This window comes from Schistosoma haematobium, chromosome 3 (assembly GCF_000699445.3).
Source record: "Schistosoma haematobium chromosome 3, whole genome shotgun sequence".
In the NCBI taxonomy this organism is placed as follows: Eukaryota; Metazoa; Platyhelminthes; class Trematoda; order Strigeidida; family Schistosomatidae; genus Schistosoma; species Schistosoma haematobium.
This window is the reverse complement of record NC_067198.1, coordinates 16,124,744-16,146,926: the sequence shown is the minus strand read 5'-3', so window position 1 is coordinate 16,146,926 and position 22,183 is coordinate 16,124,744. Positions and strand designations below refer to the sequence as shown.

General features: G+C 39.5%; 1 protein-coding gene across 2 annotated transcripts; it reads left to right on the top strand.

The window, feature by feature from the left end:
- The first annotated feature begins 12,209 nt into the window (after nt 1-12,209).
- Nucleotides 12,210-22,167, top strand: MS3_00005107 (uncharacterized protein). Of its 2 annotated transcripts, XM_035734076.2 has the most exons (3): nt 12,210-12,382; nt 21,333-21,799; nt 21,840-22,167. In XM_035734076.2, exons 2-3 carry the CDS (start codon nt 21,355-21,357, stop codon nt 21,914-21,916), a joined length of 522 nt encoding a protein of 173 aa, XP_035590080.1. In that variant the 5' UTR covers nt 12,210-12,382; nt 21,333-21,354; the 3' UTR covers nt 21,917-22,167. The 2 variants fall into 2 exon arrangements, with proteins under 2 accessions (XP_035590080.1, XP_051069076.1); XM_051213138.1 differs by having other exon boundaries at nt 21,333-22,015.
- The last annotated feature ends 16 nt before the right edge of the window (nt 22,168-22,183 follow it).

Genomic DNA, 22,183 nt, shown 5'->3' with positions numbered 1-22,183 from the left:
AATATCCGCCGAATTATCGCATTTTCGCCTAAATATCCGCCAAATTGCCTACTTATGCGCTTAATTGTCTACTTTTCGCATAAATACACACATTACCTCCTATTTTCTATCCATCGACAGAACCTCAAAGGTCTCCTATGTTCACCTTTATTTTCAACTGCAGACCAAAATATATCTGGAATGCAGTGGAAAAGCGGTAAATATTTCAAAAATTTTATTTAAAAAGAAAAGCGTATTATTGTACAACAGTAGAGCACAAGCTGAAGCATCGATTGTTATGCATATCCAATGCAATTGCTAATTCATTGTTATTTGAAATTATCTGAAAAAGAAGGAACAGGTTATAATTTATTCATAAGAAATGTGCATTTAATAAAAAGTTCACTGAAACTCAAACACACATTCTCAACACTTCAACAGTTTCCCATGTAAGTAAAAGAGTAAGCAGTTTGAAAGAATAATGTTTATTAAAATCGTGGTACAACATCAAAACAATTGCACGGACTATTGAGAATTGAGGTAGTCGTCCTGTGAATTCTGAATTTAAAAAAAAACACAAAAAATGTCACAACCATATCTCAATGACATGCTTTTGCACAACCAAATACTTGAAGCTGAACTTACGGTTATGTTCGTCAGTATTGTTGACTGTAACTATAGAGCCGTAGGGAGGTTATCACTTTAAATTAGTACATACCTGATTTTCTTTTCTTCTATTTCATTTGATCATCTTGTCTCGGAGGTCGTGAAAGTAACCTTGTGTCGCTATGTCGTATAGCTTACCAAGGTCTTTCTCATTTACAGAGGATGACAAAAAACGATGAGTTAAGGCACCTGAAGTTTAAGTAATAGATATAGGTTACATCGTACGCAGCTGTAAAACGTGCATTTATGTAGTGCTCGTTTTGAAGAGGTGCCAAGCCTATCGCTGAAGGACATGGATACATGGATAACGCTAAACGCCAGAAATTAAGATAAAAAGGTTTTGGCAATGTCTTTTCAAGAATCACCGGGCCTAAATACAGAAGGAACAACCTACATTCAGAAGCTTTCCATGCCGATACAAAGTCTAGTGTACGGCATTTACGGGGAAAGTCAGAAGGAGTACTTGCCACACAACCAGATATTAAATTATTTATGTCCCGAATTGCACATGAGTTAAAGTTCCGCAGTCTTCGGCGTGCTAAATCTATGAATAAATTAGCTAGTTTTTTGGTAACACCAAGGTACACCATGTGCATAGGATCTAGAGGAAAAGTTACAATCATATTAATAGAAAGCGTTTCCATTATAGAATGTCCTTGATGGTGACTTGATTGAGTCTGACGACGGAAAGTGTCATCTGTTCTTAAAGTATATACTCCATTTGGGAAGGTCGTTTTCCCCTCCAGCCGTCTCCCAACTACAATACACCTATCGCAACCTGCCTTACCGTTGTGGTTTACCGTGTACCTAACAGAAGAACGAGCAGGTGCGTCACATATAACAGCCGCCAACCTAATAGCTATACATTTATTAAACTTAACACTAAAAAGACCCACGTCAGTCATTTCTTTTATTTCAGAAATTGTGTCCGCAGAAAATTCGTTGAATTCTGCCGGCTTACTATTCCCTCCGTAGATCCCTATCATGAACACGTCACTAAGCCGAGGGGCAATGATCCGTCCAAGTATAGGCCATAACTGTTGATTGGAGCTTCTAGACATAGAAAGTCCATCTACATTGACATATAACTTTAAAGAGTCAAAATCAGTAGTACACAACCAAAGGTCAACGTATCTTAGCAGATTGGTTTTCAATCCTAGATGGTAGTAAACCCCACTGCCGATGAACTTTGTTTGAACACTTTGACATGTCTTCAGAACACCTCTGATGCTTTTCGGTATGTCCGGGATAAGAAATCTTAGACCATACAGAACCTGATCAGCATCTCTTATGCTCAGAGATGTATTTGACATTAGATACATCATGAAGTCGTTCACCAGTTCTTTGCGATTCACGAACTTCTGAGAGCACAAGTTCACTTCAGTATATCCTATAAGATAGATATTCACGTACGAATTTAATGTTCATACCACTATTATGTGAAAGCCTTTGATTGATGTTGCTAGTGGACGGTGTACTAGTCGAAGTACTTTCATTACAACTGACTTCTCTCTTTACTTCCATCAATTAAGTAAACAACATTGTTAAACTCAATTACCTTTTAGGGTGCTTTCATTAGCGAACTCACTGAACGAAAGAAAGTGATATTTTTTCATTAAAGCAGCTCTCATTTTATTCCACCTCCGATTATAAGTGGTTCTGTGACAACCAAGGGAACGTGACAAGTTCACAGTGGCCCTACGTCTACGAACATTCTCACTGACATCAGAAAAAGTCATATTATTGGCCTAAGAAGGTAATCAGTCACAATGAACCTAAAATCCTGAGAGCACGTCACTCACCTGCATCACGTAAGTTTTTTGTGATGGCTCCAAAGCATGTCGGAACACTTTAGCTAAACAACAAACGAAGTCACTCTATATGCGTATCAACCGAATGCCTGGTTCCGTATTTTGTACATTGTTTCTATGACAATACTTTTGTTTTTTTATTAACCGGTGCCTAAATTTGTCGAAGTTTATGAAAACTTCAGTTCCCGATGCGGTTCATTCAAACACTGTACGTTACGTAGGTCTGTCGACAAATTTCCCCCAAATACACGACGTAAGGGGGAAAAAGCGACATTTCCCCTTTATTTCCCCTTTCGTCCGCTTTATTTCCCCTTTCTTCCCCTTTGTTTCCCCTTTTTGTGTTGCTTGGGATGGTTTAGTGGGATGTCACGAACTTAAGGTTTTAATGCTGATTCATCATGAAAAATACCTTATCAAATCGTGTTACGAACGTTGAATTGATTTCACTTCCTACCCGGTAATCCTATTACAAGCAAACTAGACAATTCGCTAATATACGAAGCCTACTCAAGACCCTATGATACTCAAAAAAAATAATTAGAAAAAAAAATTGAAAATGGCTACAACAGCTCCGATAAAAAAGGGAGATAGTCATTTGTATATCACAATACTGTTTTTAGCACTATATTTTATGACCACACATAATCTCATACTTTCGGCTCCTTTCTGAATCCCCTCCACTTGTCGGTTGTTTGTCCACTCATACCTTGTTTACACTTATTCTCTTTGACCCATTAAAATTCTCTTGCTTAACAAATACCTTAGTAAAAGAAAATTAGACTGAGTAATCATAATTTAAACATTCCTTCATGAATGTTGGCTACTCTGCCTCCCGTCCTTTCTTTCACTTGCTCCCTCCTTCAGCCCCCTTGAGATATGGAACGGGTGACTTCATCCTGCACCATCCTTAAAGCCTAAGATATTCCAAAGGGACATAAGGCTGTGGTTTCTAGAAGCTCCCACCTTCAATGGATCTATCCCTGACCATCACTTGCACATTCGCAACGCAACCTTCATGAGGCGCGCCAACTGTGGTACTGATTAAAACCATCTACATTCATATCTTATAAATTATCAACCCAGCTATGTGATTTACTACAGTGTATATTGTGTCATTTGTAACTGGGCATGCCTTGTGTGACAAACTGTTACTTGAGAATAAATCATTATTTTTTTTACCATGACACTGCATTTCCTGAAGTCAAGGACGTGGAAAATATGGAGAGACGAGGGCTTTCAACCCGGAACATCCTGTATAGTCAAGTTGTCGGTCCATTTACACAAGGCTTATTCAGACAGACAGGAAGCGGGAGATAAAGCATCAACTACCAATATATACACACTGTGGGCCAACCGAAAAAAATGACTGAGTCCCGTGAACTAAGTAAGGCTAAAATATACATGTGGTAGGAATGTCTGAAACATGGACATCCGAAAGTACGGACTAGGAGCTAGCAACATTCGGCATATCTTTTTACCTCAACGACGGCGAAACAGGATTGGAGAGTGAAGCAGCTCAGTACTTATGGTATTGTTTGGTTGCACGTCAAGTGTACACTGAAGAGTTTATCAACCATGATGAATTAGTGTTACGCTCAGCAAGATTGTCTGACACCTCGAGATTGCTAGGTGTAGTCATATACAGGATGTCCACTGCTGAAACCGAGTTAGACAACCATATGATGGATGCATTTTTTTGTTCAACTCGTCTCACATACACTCATATCCTGATTCTATGAGAATTCAATCCTTCCAAAAACAACTTCTCTGAACACACGTATATTAGGGGTGAAAATTCTACGGCAGCTCGATTCTTCAGTCTCACTGAAGACCTGGGATTATTGAAAATTTGATGCCAGTAGTTCTGTGAAGGAATAGCGAGACATCGTTACACTTTAAATGAATATTTACAAACGAAGCATTCTTAATTGATGACCTCATAATCCTGGCTCTCCTGATTAAAAGTGATCATGCCATTATAGCCTTCAGTTCAATCGGCAAAAATGAGCCTTGACATGCTACTAACAACGAGCGTTGGAATCCGAATTTATCAGCTTTACAAGTCAATCTATATCAGCTGAACTGGGAAGTCCACCCTCAACTTGATGTGAACACCCATTGGTATCTCTTACTTCACACGATCTTATGAGCTTCAAAACAGTCTGTCTTCTAAACGTTTCCTGGAGATTCCAAGCAACTCACAGTGATAAGGAATGACACCCTTCGAATGCTAAGACTCCAGAGGGATTGATTGATGAAATATAAACCAAGCAGTGACAATAGCACATATGAGCAGTTCAAATAGTCAAGAAACTAATAGACAAAGGTAATGAGAAAAGTGTAGTGTTTGGCACTTCATCAAGTCCACATAGCTTGTTCTAGAATTTGGATCGATCGGTTTATTTAATCTTTGGGAGTCACATTCTGAACTTTTTAATTATTCGCTTATCAACCTAGACTTTTTATATGATTTCATGTGTGTTCACTGCTCGTTCTACCCACCGCGTAACTGCAGCCTATTTTTGTCTGACTATAAATACAGAGTCACGCTTTACCAAAACATGTCTAAAATCCGAAAATCTTACTCCGTCGTCTAGCCTCTCTTCAACAAGCCGAAACTGGAATGTTGCAAGTTTTGGGTCCGAACGGCCTCACTAACGACGACAGTGGTCCCACTAACCTTCTGGCAGAACTGAATATAAAAATATTTCGACCGTCACATACAAGCTGCATTGACGTGAGTCGTACCTAGAACTTAACAGGAATCTCGAAGCGAACATAGGAGCTGACTTCGTGTGTCAGAAGAACCGGCGTTCAAACAGAGACACTTTCCTGACCTGAATATGGTTCATTCTACTACACTGAGTGAAGTGGCTCTAACAATCGGAAAACCTCTTGATGGTTTATTCTCTCATTCGCTAGGCAAGGACATGGTCTCAGAAAACTGTTGTAGTGACTCACATCTATCACGAGAACACGACTGGTTTAATAAAAACAATTATGAATAACTGTACCAGTGTTTGTTTTAATGTGCTTTTGTTTAACTGTGCTAAAAAGCATCCATTATTCTTACACTTTGATTGTGACTTCGCGCGAATTCGGTTACGTTCTGTAACCAAGCTTGTATCCTGGCACGATCTCGGTATCCTTTCGATACCACGAGATCGCCAACAAATATACCTCGATTTGGTTCATTAACTGCCTTCTGACATTTGGCTTCTCGGGGATTTTATGGATTTATTTGGCACGCGATCTTTTGTAGCGGTGTTCATAGTCAATCCCAACTCGACACCACGCTACACTGTAAACCGGGACATATCACGATACGTTTTGAAGCAGGCAGAAGCAGTGAAACTTTAAGTAATCGGCTGGTATCACTTTTCTCAATACAATCAGAGGTCATGGAGTCTCTGATACACTCTGGTCTACGCGAATATTTATTGTCCATAAACTTCTCTTCATTCAAATAACATAGATCCAGAACAGGTGGCTGCTGTGTAATCAGTCTGCTAACCATATTAAACAGATATACAACCATTCCTGATCGTAAGAGGAAGGTTGATGTCATATGCCTTGACTTCTGAAAATCTTTTGTTAGGATCAGTCATATATTTTTCATCGATAATCTCAACTTCTTGGGCAAGTCCCTATTAATGGACTGTTTCGCACCACCATTATATCCGTATGATAAACGTTTTAGCGTCATGGTAAACTTCACTTTTTCAGAATATAGATTGTGCTCGTAGCGTCTGTAGCGGTAAATAAATCCCCAAAATAAATAGCACTAAGTTTCCGACATTGGATGCTGACCATATGTTTTAGTGGACTCATCTAGCTGAAGGCGCTCGGTCAGGCATCCGCACCAGATCACGTGTGGTAACGCCGTGCTCAACATCAACCGCAATCGCTAGCCAGATTAGATCAGAGAATTCCGATATATTGGTCATCGCCAAATATACTCTTCCGATCTCCTCGACTCTGTCTTTTGATTTCTCTTGGTGGGAACGAAATATATTAGAAGGTGTTACTGGTAGAAGCGTTGTCAAACACTGAATACCTGTGACATCATCATTGGTGAACCCAACGTGATCTGGTACACCTAATTGCAACTGTGAGTCTGTTCCTTTTTGGGATTTTTTATATATCATTGCCTCATTTTTTATTTTTTTTTAAACATTGTGATTTTTTTTCGTGTTTTTTCTTGGATATATATTTTTTTCCCCTCGTTCATTATCGTACTTCATACTTCATCATGACTGAACAGACACCTAAAGTACTCAAGCTTAAGACTTTGTCCCCACCTTCGTTTCAACTGATGCCTTTCTGGCCCGACAACATCGAAGCCTGGTTTTGCTACGCAGAAGCCGACTTCTCCGAGCACGGCGTGATCGACACACGTGCACAATTCCTCGCAGTAGTCAAGGCACTACCGCGCGAATTCAACAGGTACGTAACACCTAGTATGTTTACTAGTGATGTTTCCGATCCTTACGAAATCTTAAAACGCTCGATTCTTAAACGAGGAGATCTAACCGATCGACAAAGGTTAGATCAACTCTTCAATAACATCGACCTGCAACACGGTTCTGCGACAGACATGTTGCAACGGATGAGAGAGGTTATAGGCCTAAGAACTTTCGACGAAGGTCTATTCAAACAACTCTTCTTGTCAAAACTTCCCCAACAGGTGCAAGCAGTTCTGGTCTCGTTCCAGAACAACGGCTTAGACGAGCTAGCTGCATCTGCCGACCGCATTCTAGAAATTACGAAACCTTCTACTACCGAGGTATTTTCAGTCAAAGAAAGGCCTCACACGACTCAGAATGATATAACCGACTTATGTCACACACTCACGCGTTATCTTAGTCTTCGTACCGACCGTAAGAGATCGCGCACACCACGTAGAAGCATTTCTCGTAAGCGATCTGTCTCTAGACCACGAGAGACAGATAACCCCGACTGGTGCTGGTATCATAACCAGTATGGAAAGCTTTCCAGAAATTGCAGAAAACCCTGCAATTTTCCCAACACGAAACCGACTGATTCGAAAAACAATTCGGGAAACTTCCAAGCCGGCACGCGTTAACGGCAACCGTAGCCGGCGAACAAAGCCGTCTGTTATTCGTCACAGATGTGACAACGAGAGTTCGCTACCTCGTCGACACTGGCGCAGAAGTTAGCGTTCTCCCAGCAAATCCTAACGACCGACTACACGAATCGACCCTAAACTTACAGGCGGCAAACGGAAAACCGATCGCTACATATGGCAAAAGGTACGTTTACCTTAACGTGGGTTTACGCAAACCCATACACTGGATTTTCGTTGTTGCAGATGTTTCTATGCCAATCATTGGTATGGACCTTCTACAACACCACAATCTGATCATCGATACGCGCAAACGGAGGCTAGTAGACGGGAACACTAATTTGTCCGTTTGCGTAACTTCTTTACTGGTTGTAGAGTATCCCCAGTCACAGTTAAACATATGATAGACCCACTCTATCAACCACTACTCGATAAGTACCCTGGGATACAACAAACTCAACCGAAACTACCGTGTGTAACCAGCAACGTTACACATCACATCACGACTACAGGACCACCTGTATTCTCTAAAGCACGACGACTAGCTCCTGAAAAGCTAAGGTTAGCGAAAAACGAATTCGATCACATGATGGACTTAGGAATCATACGACCGTCAAGTAGCCCATATGCATCTCCGTTGCACATGGTCCCTAAAAAGGACAGCAACGATTGGCGTCCAACTGGTGACTATCGGCGATTGAACGCGAAAACCATTCCCGATCGTTACCCGTTGCCTCACATTCACGATTTGACAGCTACCTTGAAAGGTACAACTGTCTTTTCGAAAATCGACTTGGTTAAAGCGTATAACCAAATCCCTATGGCTACTGACGACATACCGAAAACAGCTATCATAACTCCTTTCGGACTCTATGAATTTTTGCGAATGCCTTTCGGTCTAAGGAATGCTGCTCAAACATTCCAAAGATTCATAGACGACGTTTTTCGAGCTCTCAACTTCGTACACGCGTATGTTGATGACTGTCTAATCGCAAGTCCGGACAGAGAAACACATCTCAAGCATCTGGATCTTGTTTTCGAACGACTTCAAAAACATGGCATTACTGTAAACGTTCAGAAATGCCAATTTGGAACCGACTCGTTAGACTTTCTGGGACACACTATCGATGCTCAAGGCATTCGACCTCTTAGGACCAAAGTGGCGGCCATTCTGGATTACCCAGAACCGACCACCGTCAAGCAATTACGCACGTTCAACGGCCTGGTAAGTTTCTATAGACGTTTCATACCCAAATGCGCATTACTTATGAAACCTCTGACCGACCAACTTCGTGGAAATGCGAAATCCATTAATTTGGACGACACCGCACGAAAAGCATTCTCCACAGTTAAGGAACTGATTGCTAAAGCAACAATGCTCGCACATCAGGACACCCGAGCACCCATTAGCATCGCAGTAGACGCATCCGACTCAGCAATCGGAGGAGTCTTACAACAATGGGTTAACAACTCCTGGCAACCCTTGGCATTTTTCTCTAGAAGGTTGCTAGACACCGAATCGAGGTACAGCACATTCGGTAGGGAACTCCTAGCTATGTATTGTGCTGTACGGCATTTCCAACACTACATCGAAGGTCGTGAATTCACTCTTTTCACGGACCATAAACCGCTCACTTTCTCGTTAAGCTCTCCTTCTGACAAGTACTCTCCTCGTGAGTCTCGACAACTGGACTACATTTCTCAGTTTACTTCAGATATTCAACTCATCTCTGGAGCAAACAATGTAGTTGCAGACGCTTTATCTCGTATAACTTCCTTGAACAGTTTCCAAGGAATCGACCTTCTTAAACTCGCCGAGCTTCAAAAGAAGACAGTGATCTTCAGCACGAGTTATCGTCCACAACCCTTAAACTACGCATCAAACAGATGGGAACAGGTAAAGAAACCTTACTTTGTGACACATCTACAGGTAGGGATCGCCCAATCGTGCCGAAACATTATCGACGCAATGTCTTCAACACATTGCACAAACTTTCGCATCCAGGTGTTCGTGCAACCATCAAGCTCATAGCAGAACGGTTTTGCTGGCCTGGAATGAATAAAGACGTGAGGGAGTGGGCACGCTCCTGTGTAAGCTGCCAAAAATCTAAGGTTATCAGACACAATAAATGTCCCTTAGGCTCGTTTAAAACTCCCGATGCCCGTTTCGACCATGTCCATCTGGATTTGGTAGGACCTTTACCAGATTCAAATGGATACTCTTATCTCTTAACCTGCGTAGACCGTTTCACTCGGTGGCCAGAAGCAGTACCTATTAAGGACATCACTACTGAAACAGTGGCCCGCACCTTCGTCGAACGATGGGTAGCAAACTTCGGTTGCCCTTCAACCATCACTACAGACCGCGGACGTCAGTTTGAATCTGATCTTTTCCGTCGTCTGACCACACTTTTAGGAATCACTCACTTCCGAACGACCGCCTACCATCCACAAGCAAACGGGTTGGTAGAACGTTTTCACCGACAACTGAAAGCTTCGCTATCAGCTGCAAACGTTTCACAATGGACCGACGCTCTTCCACTCGTCTTACTAGGTATCCGCAATGCAGTGAAAGCTGACATTGGATACACTGCGTCTCAACTCGTTTATGGAACGACACTTCGACTTCCAGGAGAATTCGTGGATCCTTCATCCTCTTCAATGAACATGGATCTAACCTCCTACACGAACAGGCTTACAAACGCAATGCGTTCAGTTAAACCTGCTTTCACTCGACCTCAATCAACTGATGTTTTCGTTCAACCTGGCTTACGATATAGTACACACGTTTTCATTCGTCGAGACTCGCATCGACGACCATTCGAATCAGCATACGAAGGACCCTTCAAAGTTCTTCAACGTGAATCTAAGTACTATATAGTCGATAAGAACGGAACAAACGATAGCATCAGCATCGATCGCTTAAAAGCAGCGTATTTAGAAGGAAATCCTATCCACGTCGATTTTCCTTCGGTACAATCGAACGACACGACTCCGACACTTATAATACCTCATCCGACAACCAACACACACGATGATACTTCGACAGTATCCGAAAATAAACTTAAAACGACGCGTTCTGGAAGAAGGGTGAGATTTCCAGAACATTTAAACGACTATTGCACGTAAGGCACTTCTCGAAATTTTATATTTTTTTTAAAAAAACAATTTTAATATGCTTATATATTTTTATTTCTATTTAAAAAAACAAAACAAAAAAAACAATTTTTTTTAACGCTATTACGTGTTCATGAGTTTATTTTCCATTTTTTTTTCCGCCGACATTGTGCTTTTACGCACATACGAGTGTATTTTCGACATGAACTTACATTTTCTTTTTTCTTTTCCAGGACGGCTGGAAAAGAACGATGACGTTTATGAGGATCCGAAATTTTCATTGTACATTTTCTTTTTTTACTATGTTGTACCTCCGTCCCATATAGTAAGGAAAGACGACCAGACGCTGCTAAATTTAGTAAGCTATCAGAAGAGTGTTTACCAACGACAAACTCGTTGGGTTTAAACTTCTGGCTGGCCACGTCTTAGGGTCGTCACTGCCCCACTAGGGGGAGTGATCTGTAGCGGTAAATAAATCCCCAAAATAAATAGCACTAAGTTTTCGACATTGGATGCTGACCATATGTTTTAGTGGACTCATCTAGCTGAAGGCGCTCGGTCAGGCATCCGCACCAGATCACGTGTGGTAACGCCGTGCTCAACATCAACCGCAATCGCTAGCCAGATTAGATCAGAGAATTCCGATATATTGGTCATCGCCAAATATACTCTTCCGATCTCCTCGACTCTGTCTTTTGATTTCTCTTGGTGGGAACGAAATATATTAGAAGGTGTTACTGGTAGAAGCGTTGTCAAACACTGAATACCTGTGACATCAACACGTCCAACAATGTTCAATATTAAGATCTCTTCTTTTCTTAATTTACGTTAATGACCTTCCTCAGCAATAATTACTTGGTTTGTTAGTTTTCGCTGACGATGCCAAACTCTAGAGAGAAACTTACAACCAAGATGATAAGCCGGTACTTCAGAAGGATCTGACATGACTTCTAAGTTGGATGGATAACAACTGACTTACTTTTAGCGCTACACTGAGTAAAGTAGCCTATCTTAGACAAATTGCAATATGTGGTTTGTTATGGGGATAAAGACTATGGTTATGCTAGTGCTGTTCTAAAAGTTGTAACAAAAGTAGACAATTCGGCGTATATTAAGGCGAAAAGTAGACAGTTCAGCAGATCTTTAGGCGAAAAGTAGACAATTTGACCGACAGGGCGACAAAAAGGTGGAAATCCGCATTATTATTTTCCGGACATGTTGACGCGTCTCCTCTTTATTGACCTTTTCTTTTCTAACGCATTTTCCCTTTCGTTGGTTTTCTTGGGTGCAGACTACACATATAACTTGGGCAACGGCCTACTAGAGTTATCTCATGTCGAAATAAATCTATGGGTGTCGGTCCCTTATGATCTTATTTCTTACGCTAACTGCGATAGAAATGCCCTCTGAGCACTCTTTGAACTGGTGAATTTAGGACGCATTTTCAACCAGTTAATCGGTAAAACTTTCGACTTAATCTCCAAAAGTTTTATTTGACCCCATTTAGAATATTTAAATATCGTGTTTCCTCTCTCACTCCGATGGGATTAGAATACTCTTGTGCATATCCAACGGTGAACTACGAAATTAGTTCGAGGACTGAAATTCAAACCTTAGGAAAAGCGCCTAAAACCATTGAACCCGTATCCATCACAATATAGGCATCTCACTAATGACCTTTCAATGACATGGGGAAAATTTGACTGATTGCTCAAGGCGGCTGGTATGTTTCGATCGGATAACATTTGTACCCTCTTCCTCCTTAAGTTACATTTTGTTCTGTAACAACGTAGTATATTGATTGATTTTTCATTTCTTGACACAAAATACTTGTACTATTTATATTTTAACCTTATAACCAAAGGTGATTGCCATACGTCTTAACGTGACTTGTCAAAATGCCAGGTTCAATTATCAATCGCATATTTTAATTTTGCCTTCAAGTCCAGCAGAGTTCATGTGGTCGCTAAAGAGCGCTAATAACCAGGCTACTAACAGTGAGAGTGAATTCTCTATCTCCAGATTTTGAGTAAATTTATTGTTTTCCCAAAAAGTCATATTGTAGCATGTGTAATTAGCGTTTACTTGGAAGCAGGAGTGATCTGAAACAACAACACGACAGTCAGGACCGGTAAATGTGTCTGGAGCAAGAATGTGAAGAAGCAGCACAACAGATATATTTTTGAAAAGTAAAATGCACGGTTGGGGTGCGAGAAAAAACACTTATTACGAAATAATTTTATTCGTCGTTCTGTATGTTCACTTTGCGTCGGGCTTGCTCCTCTTCTTCCTTTACATTTACTCTTTGCTGCCCTGCGATAGTAAAAATACTCACGTTAGCAACGTCACATGTAATGATTTGTGGTACTGTTACAGTATGAATAATAGTAATTTTCACCATGTAGCTCAGCTCTTTGAACGAAGAATTATTATTCAGAGTATTTTCTAAAATTTTACGACATATTTACAATAAAATATATTTTGTTGTATGAGTTCTAGCGTCACTGAGCGTTCCAATAACAATGCTTTGGGCATGTTTTAGTCCGTCAAATAGAGACGAGACAAAGAAACATCTGTCCCACAAACTTCGAAAACCTTGATCGCGGCACCTTTTTGCCCTACTTATTTTTACTTTTCACAAAGTTAAGGTCTAAATTTATCCTGAATAAATCTGCATAGATATTTTCTGATCTCCAAACTAAGTGGAAAAGTTTTTTTCATTTTCCAGTACATTGCATCATAACGTCCTTAAAAACCCAACCGACAACAAGCTACAACAGTTTCTCCACAATTGCATCTCAAGAAAGCAATAATTTCCAGTCAGTCATACACTAAAAGTAGACAAATAATTTAGTTTGGTGTGAAATAACATGAACTAGTCAGGTGTCATCATAAAATCAATAGAACTTTACTCGCCGAGTTAATTTTATTGTTCTGATCGTAATTTACACATCGAAATTACTGTTCTCACTTTAATTGAATTGATTTCAATTAAAGTATTCGCCAAGAGTACCGTTTTTCGAAAGGAATTTATCATCGGTACTTTTGGGGGCAAGACTATAATTTATGAACGAGCCGTCCAGAGGCGCTTGAGGGATTTTTAAGGTCACAGCACCAACTTCACTACCTGATGCTCGCGTACGATCGGTTCACAGCGAATTGTAGAGAAAACGAGCGACTACAATAAACGAGACTACTAAGGAGTTTCTTTATTTGTGGTTGTGGTAATCACATGACTTGTGCAGACTACCGTGATGATGTTCTCTTTCGATGCAATTTGTGTTGGAGGAAGACGTCTGCTAGAATAGGGTTTTCTCGCTCGATCCAGATTGAACTAAGGCGAATTGTGAACTGGATAATAGAAGCACCAGTAACACTGGCTACAACCGGTACTACAATATATACGGATGATTGGAGAGCGTGCAGATGCCTACATAAACTTGATTATGTGACCATTAAAGAACTCGATGTCTTTGGTCTGCTAAACAAGCTTGATATAGGCAAATCCACTGGATCCGATGAAATGCATCCTAGATTACTAAAGGAACTAGCCGATTTCATTGCGAATCCCTTTAGTGTATGTTTTAATCTATTCATAACCCAGTGTCGATTGCTAAACGACTGGGAGAACGCCATAGTAAGTCCTGTCTTCAAAGACATAGCCAGCCCTATCTGTTGTCCGACCTGCATAAGTGTGCTAACGTTGAAGGCAGCCAGTCTGAATGGTGCACGTGGTTTCAGAAAAAGTGCTTCAGTATTCGTATTTGGTGGTAGCATACAATTTTCAACCAGGCAGTGACTCGAGAACGTTTAGATAGAACCGAATTTCCACCATAGGTGAGCTGCTGTATAAGTAGAAAAATAAGGATAGAGAAAGTGGGAATAAAAGAGGGTGAATAATGACTTAGTAAATAATAATAATAATAATAATAATAATAATAATAATAATAATAATAATAATAGTAATAATGTGAATCGTTTAACTGTTAGTCGAAGCAAGAATAGTACTTTCCGTAATTATCGTCATTTCATTCTGTTTGTGTGTGGGCCGTGATATTGCCCGGGTGTTCAGACCGAAGCAGGTGGTTTTCTTAGAGGGCCACACCCCGAGCCTTTGACCTAAAGGTCTGATCCACGAGGCAGTGGAGCATCGTAAGGAGATGTAGTCCCATGGAAGCCGGTGACCAACGATTGGTTGATACGCCATTTTTTCCCTCAGGATACTGGAGCCCATGTGCACCATTGGTTTGGAATCAGGGTTTTCCAACTCTCCTAGGTGAACTCTCCGTGTCCACCAACCCAGTTAAAGCGCCGGACATTCTCTTTTCGTCCTCTCAATTTCGTAAACACCCCCACTACGAGAAGGCAGTGAGTAGGACTTCCCTGGCAGAGGCTGTATACTGGTGGCCGTGTGACAGTATTTCGAGAGGGAGGGCAGGCCCACCTCACTCCCAGCCATACCAGGGTATTTGGGGGCGAATTCTTATCTCTAATCAACAGGCACACGAACTGATAAAACTATTATATTTGCGACAGGCATTGAGAAGTGATGTCACGTTATTGATAGGTGTGTGCTAGGGGACTAATAACCTCAAAAAGCTGTGCAGTTATACATATGCACTTACAAAGTATATCTGTCGGTGAAATCCACGTACACTCGTGGCTTACGGTAGAGCACTTGAATATACCTATAGTACTGGGGAAAAAGGGGTCAGTAAAGAAATCGAACTGGTTATAGAATACCCTAAATTTAATCCTGCTTCCATCAGTAATTTGTGTGATCAAACCCGGTTTGCTGTTGGCAAACAGCCTTCTTAAGTCAACAAGAAGTTGTCGACAATAATGCGAACATTATTTATGAAGGTGTCGCGCAACTTCGGGTGAGATAATGAATATACAGACAACGACAGGCGCTGGAAGTTTCCGTACATTGCTAACGGTAACCTATCAAAAAGAACTACAGGACTTAAGTATAATAAGAACAACCGACATTCAGTTGCTTTCCATACAGAAACTCTATGTAATAAACGACATTTCTTTTGAAAGTCGCATGTAGTGTGTTGTCTACATAAGTCAAGTGCTGCAAAAATAGACTTATCCATCCGATAAAGTCGCTTAATAGCTAAGTCCTTCCATAAAGAAATTCGGTTTCTTCGTGATACCTAAGTATATCATAAGCAGAGGTTCAGATGGGAAACGTTTTAACATATCCAGTGGCAGATTTTCGTATGAACTTCTACCACGATGGTGGATGGATTGTGACCTACTACGAAAAGTGAAATCACTTCTCAAGTCGTGTTCACCATTGGGTAAAGTCATTCGACCACCCATTTGTCACAGCCAACGGTACCGTTGTGTCCATCAATATACCTGACGTAACTGCGAGTTGGAGTGTCACAAATAACAGCAATTTATTTTACTGTTAAATGTACCTGACACTTATCTACATAAATGCCTACTGTCAGCAACTCTTGTAACTCAGTTACAAGTGCTGAGGACATTTCGTTGAAATCGGATGGTTTTACTTCACCACCATAGATCCCAACTATGAATACTTCACTATTTGGTTCTCCCCTATATATATTGAGGACATATTTGTTGCTCACCATCTAAGTGAATCTTTAGTAAGCCTAATATGGTTATTTGTAACAATACAAACTCAAGAAAGTAAAATCCACCATTTTTCAAGTCAAAAAATGGATCACGAATTGAGTTTTCAGGAAAATAAGCTCTAAAACCTATTACATCTGGTTCATCACCTTGATTATGGTGATGATGAACATGGATGTTGGTAGTTGTTTATAAAATGTAAGTTGAAGCAATTAAGCGTTAAACTATTTATGAACATTATATAACTTGCTAATATGTAGTCATAAACAGTTATATCCATAATAAGTATAATCGTTTTATACTGAAGTGACATTATTATGTAACGTATCTGAGAAGAATTATGTGAGTAACAATTGACGTTGATAGTCTTTTCCATCCGCTTTCTGAACGTATACAGGAACAGTGTATAACATCACTGGAAGTGCCACATTAAGTAGTCACAAATTCTTCATAAGTAAAACGATGCGTGTTTCTTTTGAGCATGGTGACAAAACCATGTCGTAGTTAATACTGACTTATGATGTGTCTGTTATATGGTTCACGAATAAGTTTCTATAGACAGAATCCGCACTCACTGACCAAATTATGAACAAAGTTATAATGCATATTGTCCAGTAATATCTGAATGGTGCTTACCAATTTTTCTGTTAGTACCAAATGTCTAGGTGAAATACTAGAAGGGTTAGAAAATGAAGAGCGCTGTTTACATGAAATAAAAAACTTATAGGTTATTTGTAACCTGCTAGTAAAGTCATAAACATACTGAAATCAGATTTTTAAGGCAATATGAGCTGTGAAACCACTAACATTTCATTTACATCATAAACTTGGTATAAACAAATGTCATAAGATCGTGAAGCGTTCACAGTTATATGATGGGGAAAACCGCAGACTTCCCCATGACATTAAACAATTATGGGGCTTTATGTCAGAACATAGATGGATTTCAAATTTTTCGAAACACTGGAGAAAACCCGAATAGGGCTTAGTAATTTTTGAGACAGCTTAGTTTAAGGTTTTTTAAAGTTTGTAATCAACTTCCTGAAACCCATATGCATGTGTGGTTTTCACCGTCTAGACTTAGACCGAAAAAAAACCGTACTGTTTCTTAGATTTTAAATTAAGAAACCCTTCATTTTTCCGTTAATTGTCTCTAAATTTTGTTAGACTTTTAACGTACTTAGGGATAATGCTGTGAATCAGTGATTGAGTATCCGACAATTTTCACTAGCTATGGTTTATTCCCAGATGCAAGTCTAAATTTCCCATGGTCCAGAATTCTTACTAGTAATCTACTCTGACTCTCGAGACATCTGGATTTTCTATAGCATCTTCGGGTGCTTGCTGTTGCACATAAGTAGTTAGTGAGGCTGAGCCCGATCTCCTGGTATTATGGGGAATTTCGTCAATTTGGGAGGAAATGTGATAACGCCCTTAAATTTCGATTTGGTCCGCGGTCTGATTTTAGGATTGCCACACACCTTGGGGAAATTATTAAAACGGGGGCTTCTGTGGTTTTCTCCAATAATTCAAATTTTGGCGGAAATCTAACGAACTCCGACGACAACTCTTCACAATATCTACTGCGTATAAAAGTTTTTCTCTTTTATTGCATCTGGAATGGCGTCATTTGGGAACCTAAAGCCATTTGAGAGTTAATCCCTTACTGTTTTTCACATAAAAATTTTCGCTGTCGCACATTTATACATAAAACCATTAACGGTTAGGAGTTTCAAAATCTGTCTAGAATGAACAATTAAGTAAACGATCATTAGAAGACAATAGATGAACCTGCATCACAGTTTAGTCACGTTCTCCATGTAGTCTTATTTTTTTAACATTTGTAGTATATGTTATATTTGCTCATCATCATGGTTAGAAGACTGTGTCATAAGTAATTTTGTATAATGAATTAAAATAAAAATCTGTAAATCTTTTACGAGTAATTTGTTTCCTATTATTGTTCACAATTGGGAGGTTGGTTTATTTCTTATGTTCCAGTCCAAATTCCGTTAATAATATTATACAAATAAAATGTGATTAATATAAAAGCAATATCAGAGCTTTTCCGGTTATACAAGTTGACAAAGAAGTGCCTAATATGATGAGATTCATGAAACCTAGGTATCAAATTTTTTTGTTTGACGAAATACACCAAACAAGAGCCTTTAGGAACGTATGAAATGTACATTAGCTATGAAACTTTAGGTAACGTGTGTGGAATGAATAATTTACAGTGGGGTCCATGTATACTTGAGGGTCCAGCTGGAGAATAATGGGATAGAGTAGATAGTATTTACTAAACATACTTTATGAACACACATATTCAGTAATAAACTTTAACTGTGTCAGGTTTACATTTTCTTTGGATTGCCATCTGCGCTTATATGTTTTATCCCTTGCATCGCGCACAAAAGCCTGGTTTGCATCATTCATCGCTTGTTATGTCTTATTTTTAGGACAGATTGAACTTTCGAACCGTAAGCACAGGACATCTAACCAAAGGTGCTCACTGTAATGTTGACTTACTGCGAGTTGTTTTGTAGAATGTAATGATTTATATCCATTTTACTTTCAGTTCCATGTAGGGTATAAATAATACCAAGCTCTGACGTCAATATGTAAGCTAAAATCGCCTTCGTGAACATTTTTAAGAACATTACCAAAGATCTCTGATAATTTTGCCACCTTAAATTTTCTAAACAACTTACAAACTGATAATGGGGCTCTTGCTTCTGCAATACAGCTTCTAAAATGCTGGTTTCTCCGTGTGTTTTCAACAGAAATCCCAAAGATCATACTGCAAGTATTCCTGTCCATTACAACGGTGGATGATAATGTGCACATTCATCTTATTGATATAATTAGACAGTTCTGATCGCTTTCACAATTAGTAGACAAGCGATATTGCAAATGTGGGACTTTTCAGAATAGAATTAAGTAATAATAAAGCTTACTCGTTAATAACATCATGTGAAGTAAAAGCGAGTGGTGTGATGAAGACTTTTGTTTTGAAAGAACTTAATGTATACTTAGCGATTGGTGAGAAGTTACTAGTCAAGATATTGACGACCGAAAACTAAATTGGGATCCATCCATCCTCCTGTAGTTCTTCAAAGATGGATATCTAATCATTCATTTTTCGTTTAACAGCCCCAACAATTGTTCTATTGCATAAAATCATCACTTCACCTCTTAGAGTCTTCAGTTTGACACGGCAGCTTGTCATCTGGGTTTGCATTAAAGGCGTAGTAGCCGAGGGCTTCAGTAAATATTACCTTCGATCCCTTGGCTACCTGGAAGTCATCTAAAAAGAGGATGTTTCATGTATTCACAGCTTACCGCAATACAAACATGTATGTTTGTATTGTTACCGTACAAAATTCGGAACAAAGTTGACCTCGACGAGAACTGATTTGTTATCATTTGTGTGGATCTGCATTGAAATTATTTCCCTATAGACTGTCTGTCATCATTTAGCAAATAGATGGGATACAACGCTAGTAATTTGCTTAGTGAGTACACTGTATACTGAAGAGCGCTATAAGTAAGCACAATATATCTACTAACTGTTTGTAAAGAGGAATTCAAACAGAGATCGAAAAACCTGTACAATTATGTCGATTTGAATGTTACAGAAATGCAGGTTGGGTGGATTCAAGTTGATTTAATCTTCTACAAACACCTTTGTAGCTAGTCGCAGAAACAATTTCTTAGATAAATGTACGTAAATAAGTCCAGTCAAGCACTAACTGTTATTGTTCATTTCTGCACCAGCGCCCGTTTGCAGTTTAACCGCTGAACTGTTGGAACTGAAAATGTTAGATATATATCTTCAGCAAACAGACTCAAGGGATAAATTTGTAATACCTCTAGTTTGTTTAACAATCTCTCTGTATTTCAGAAAGCGAAGGATACCAGACAAATGGTTGATAACCATAAGACATTTCTTAGATATGTCCTGACTTGTATCATGCAACCAAACCTAGGTGCCAAATTTCCGTCCCGACCGTGGCTCTTACCGTGACATGGTGGTCGAACTTGTATACCTTCGTAACCCAATTGAGGTATATTGGCTGGAACTTTCGCCCCTTCAGATTCTTTCATGCCAAGCAGGTTGGTTGGAGAGTAGTAGTACGAGAAGCAGCAAACTCATGGGCTGAGGGCTAAGTTGTACTGCTCACTGCACAGAGGTGTGACGGCAGTAAGGTATTTTCCTCAGAAATACAGCATCCGCAGCAATGTTGTCTTCCCATAACAGATGGATCTATAAAAGATCAGCCCTAAAAATGTCACACTCACCTTTCTACAGATTACCGTCTCCAGCGATTAAGGCCTTAAAACTACGGAGCCATCTCATCTGAAACGACTCAAATAAGTGTGCAACCGGCCATAATCAGTTGTCCTTTGGCACTACGCTCGTGCCCTTAGTTTGTCAAAACTGCTCCTAGCCTGGCCTTTTCGGGTACCTCATGAAGTATCTTAGTACGATGTGGGTAACCGCGAAGTGAAAATCCTCCTACCTTTAACGGTATGTAAAATTACATGTTCGTAATTAAACTACGAAACTAGATTTATATCACTTAGGACTACTTAAAAAGAGTTTTCAACTGTCGATTTTATTAAAGCATAGAGAGTAAAACTGCCTTTTGTGAGTCTCGATCACTAGGCTTACTGACATTTGAATTCTTGTCTGATTGTGTAAATAAGACCTTACAAAAAGTTACATCTCAACGCAAGGTTTCTTTCATGATATGAGGGACGAACCGAAAATAAGTTATTTTGGAAGGAAAGGTTATGTAATTAGCAACATATATCCGTCGTGTCCTCCAGCTGCATGGATCTATCTTGTAGGAAAACTGACTATTATCTAACGGTATTCAGAAGGACACTGGTCGGCTGCATTCTCACTTAATCGACGCCAAATCCCCTTGTGGAGTTCCGCCCTTATTCGGTTGCTTTGAAGCTAGACACATTAAATGTAGTTGAAGCATTATACAGTTTACGTTTCTGTCAGTAATCAAATTAATACTAATCGTCCGATTCAATTTTTCTACTTATAGGTCCAATATAATATAAATTAATATGATCATTGTAATTATGGGACCATGTGGTTGCGGAAAATCAACAGTAGGGGATTCGTTGGCGATTCGAACTAACTGGCCATTTATAGAAGGTGATGACTATCATTCTGATAGTAATCGATTTAAAACGTCTATGGGAATTCCGCTGAATGATGAAGATCGTTTGCCATGGCTTCGGTCCCTAAGAAATGAGTTAATGCAACACAAGAATGCCATATTAGCATGCAGTGCTTTGAAAAAGTCGTACCGAAATATTTTATCCAGTAGCAACGATGCAAATTATCAAACAAGAACACTTTTTGTGTTGCTGAGTGCAAATAAAAGTCTGCTACAGAAACGGGTCAGTGAGCGCAAGGGACATTTTGCACACCCTTCACTTATAGAAAGTCAGTTAGAAACATTGGAATCATTTGGAGAAGATGAAGAATATCTTGTTATTGATGCTAGTAACTCTCTTACGGATATTACTCAACAGATTATCAATAGTTTGTCCACAGGAGAACATTTCTTCAAACAGTAAGCTTACTCCATGTATACAAATAAATCTGGAGACGACCCAATGAAAGCGTCACAATTCTGGGAATTTTCACATTCAGGACAGCTCAGATTTCGAAATTTCCAATGAGAAGCATACGCTCACTTATAAATAGTACTTTAGAGTAAGTAAAAGCTACATAGTAGCATTTGCTAAGAAATTCTTCAGTCCAATAACTGTCATTTACATAAAAGTATTTCTAAATGAAACCGATAATTTATATGACATGATGCTTGTCAAAAATAAAATGAAGTGTTGATTTGATTTGTTTACATTAAATTGGAAACTTTTTACT

Excerpts from the sequence above, each read along its gene's own strand:
- MS3_00005107 (XM_035734076.2), top strand. The coding sequence starts at position 21,355 with ATGATCATTGTAATTATGGGACCATGTGGTTGCGGAAAATCAACAGTA. Across the intron at positions 21,800-21,839 it reads ATATCTTGTTATTGATGCTA|TTTGTCCACAGGAGAACATT; the intron begins GTAACTCTCTTA and ends GATTATCAATAG.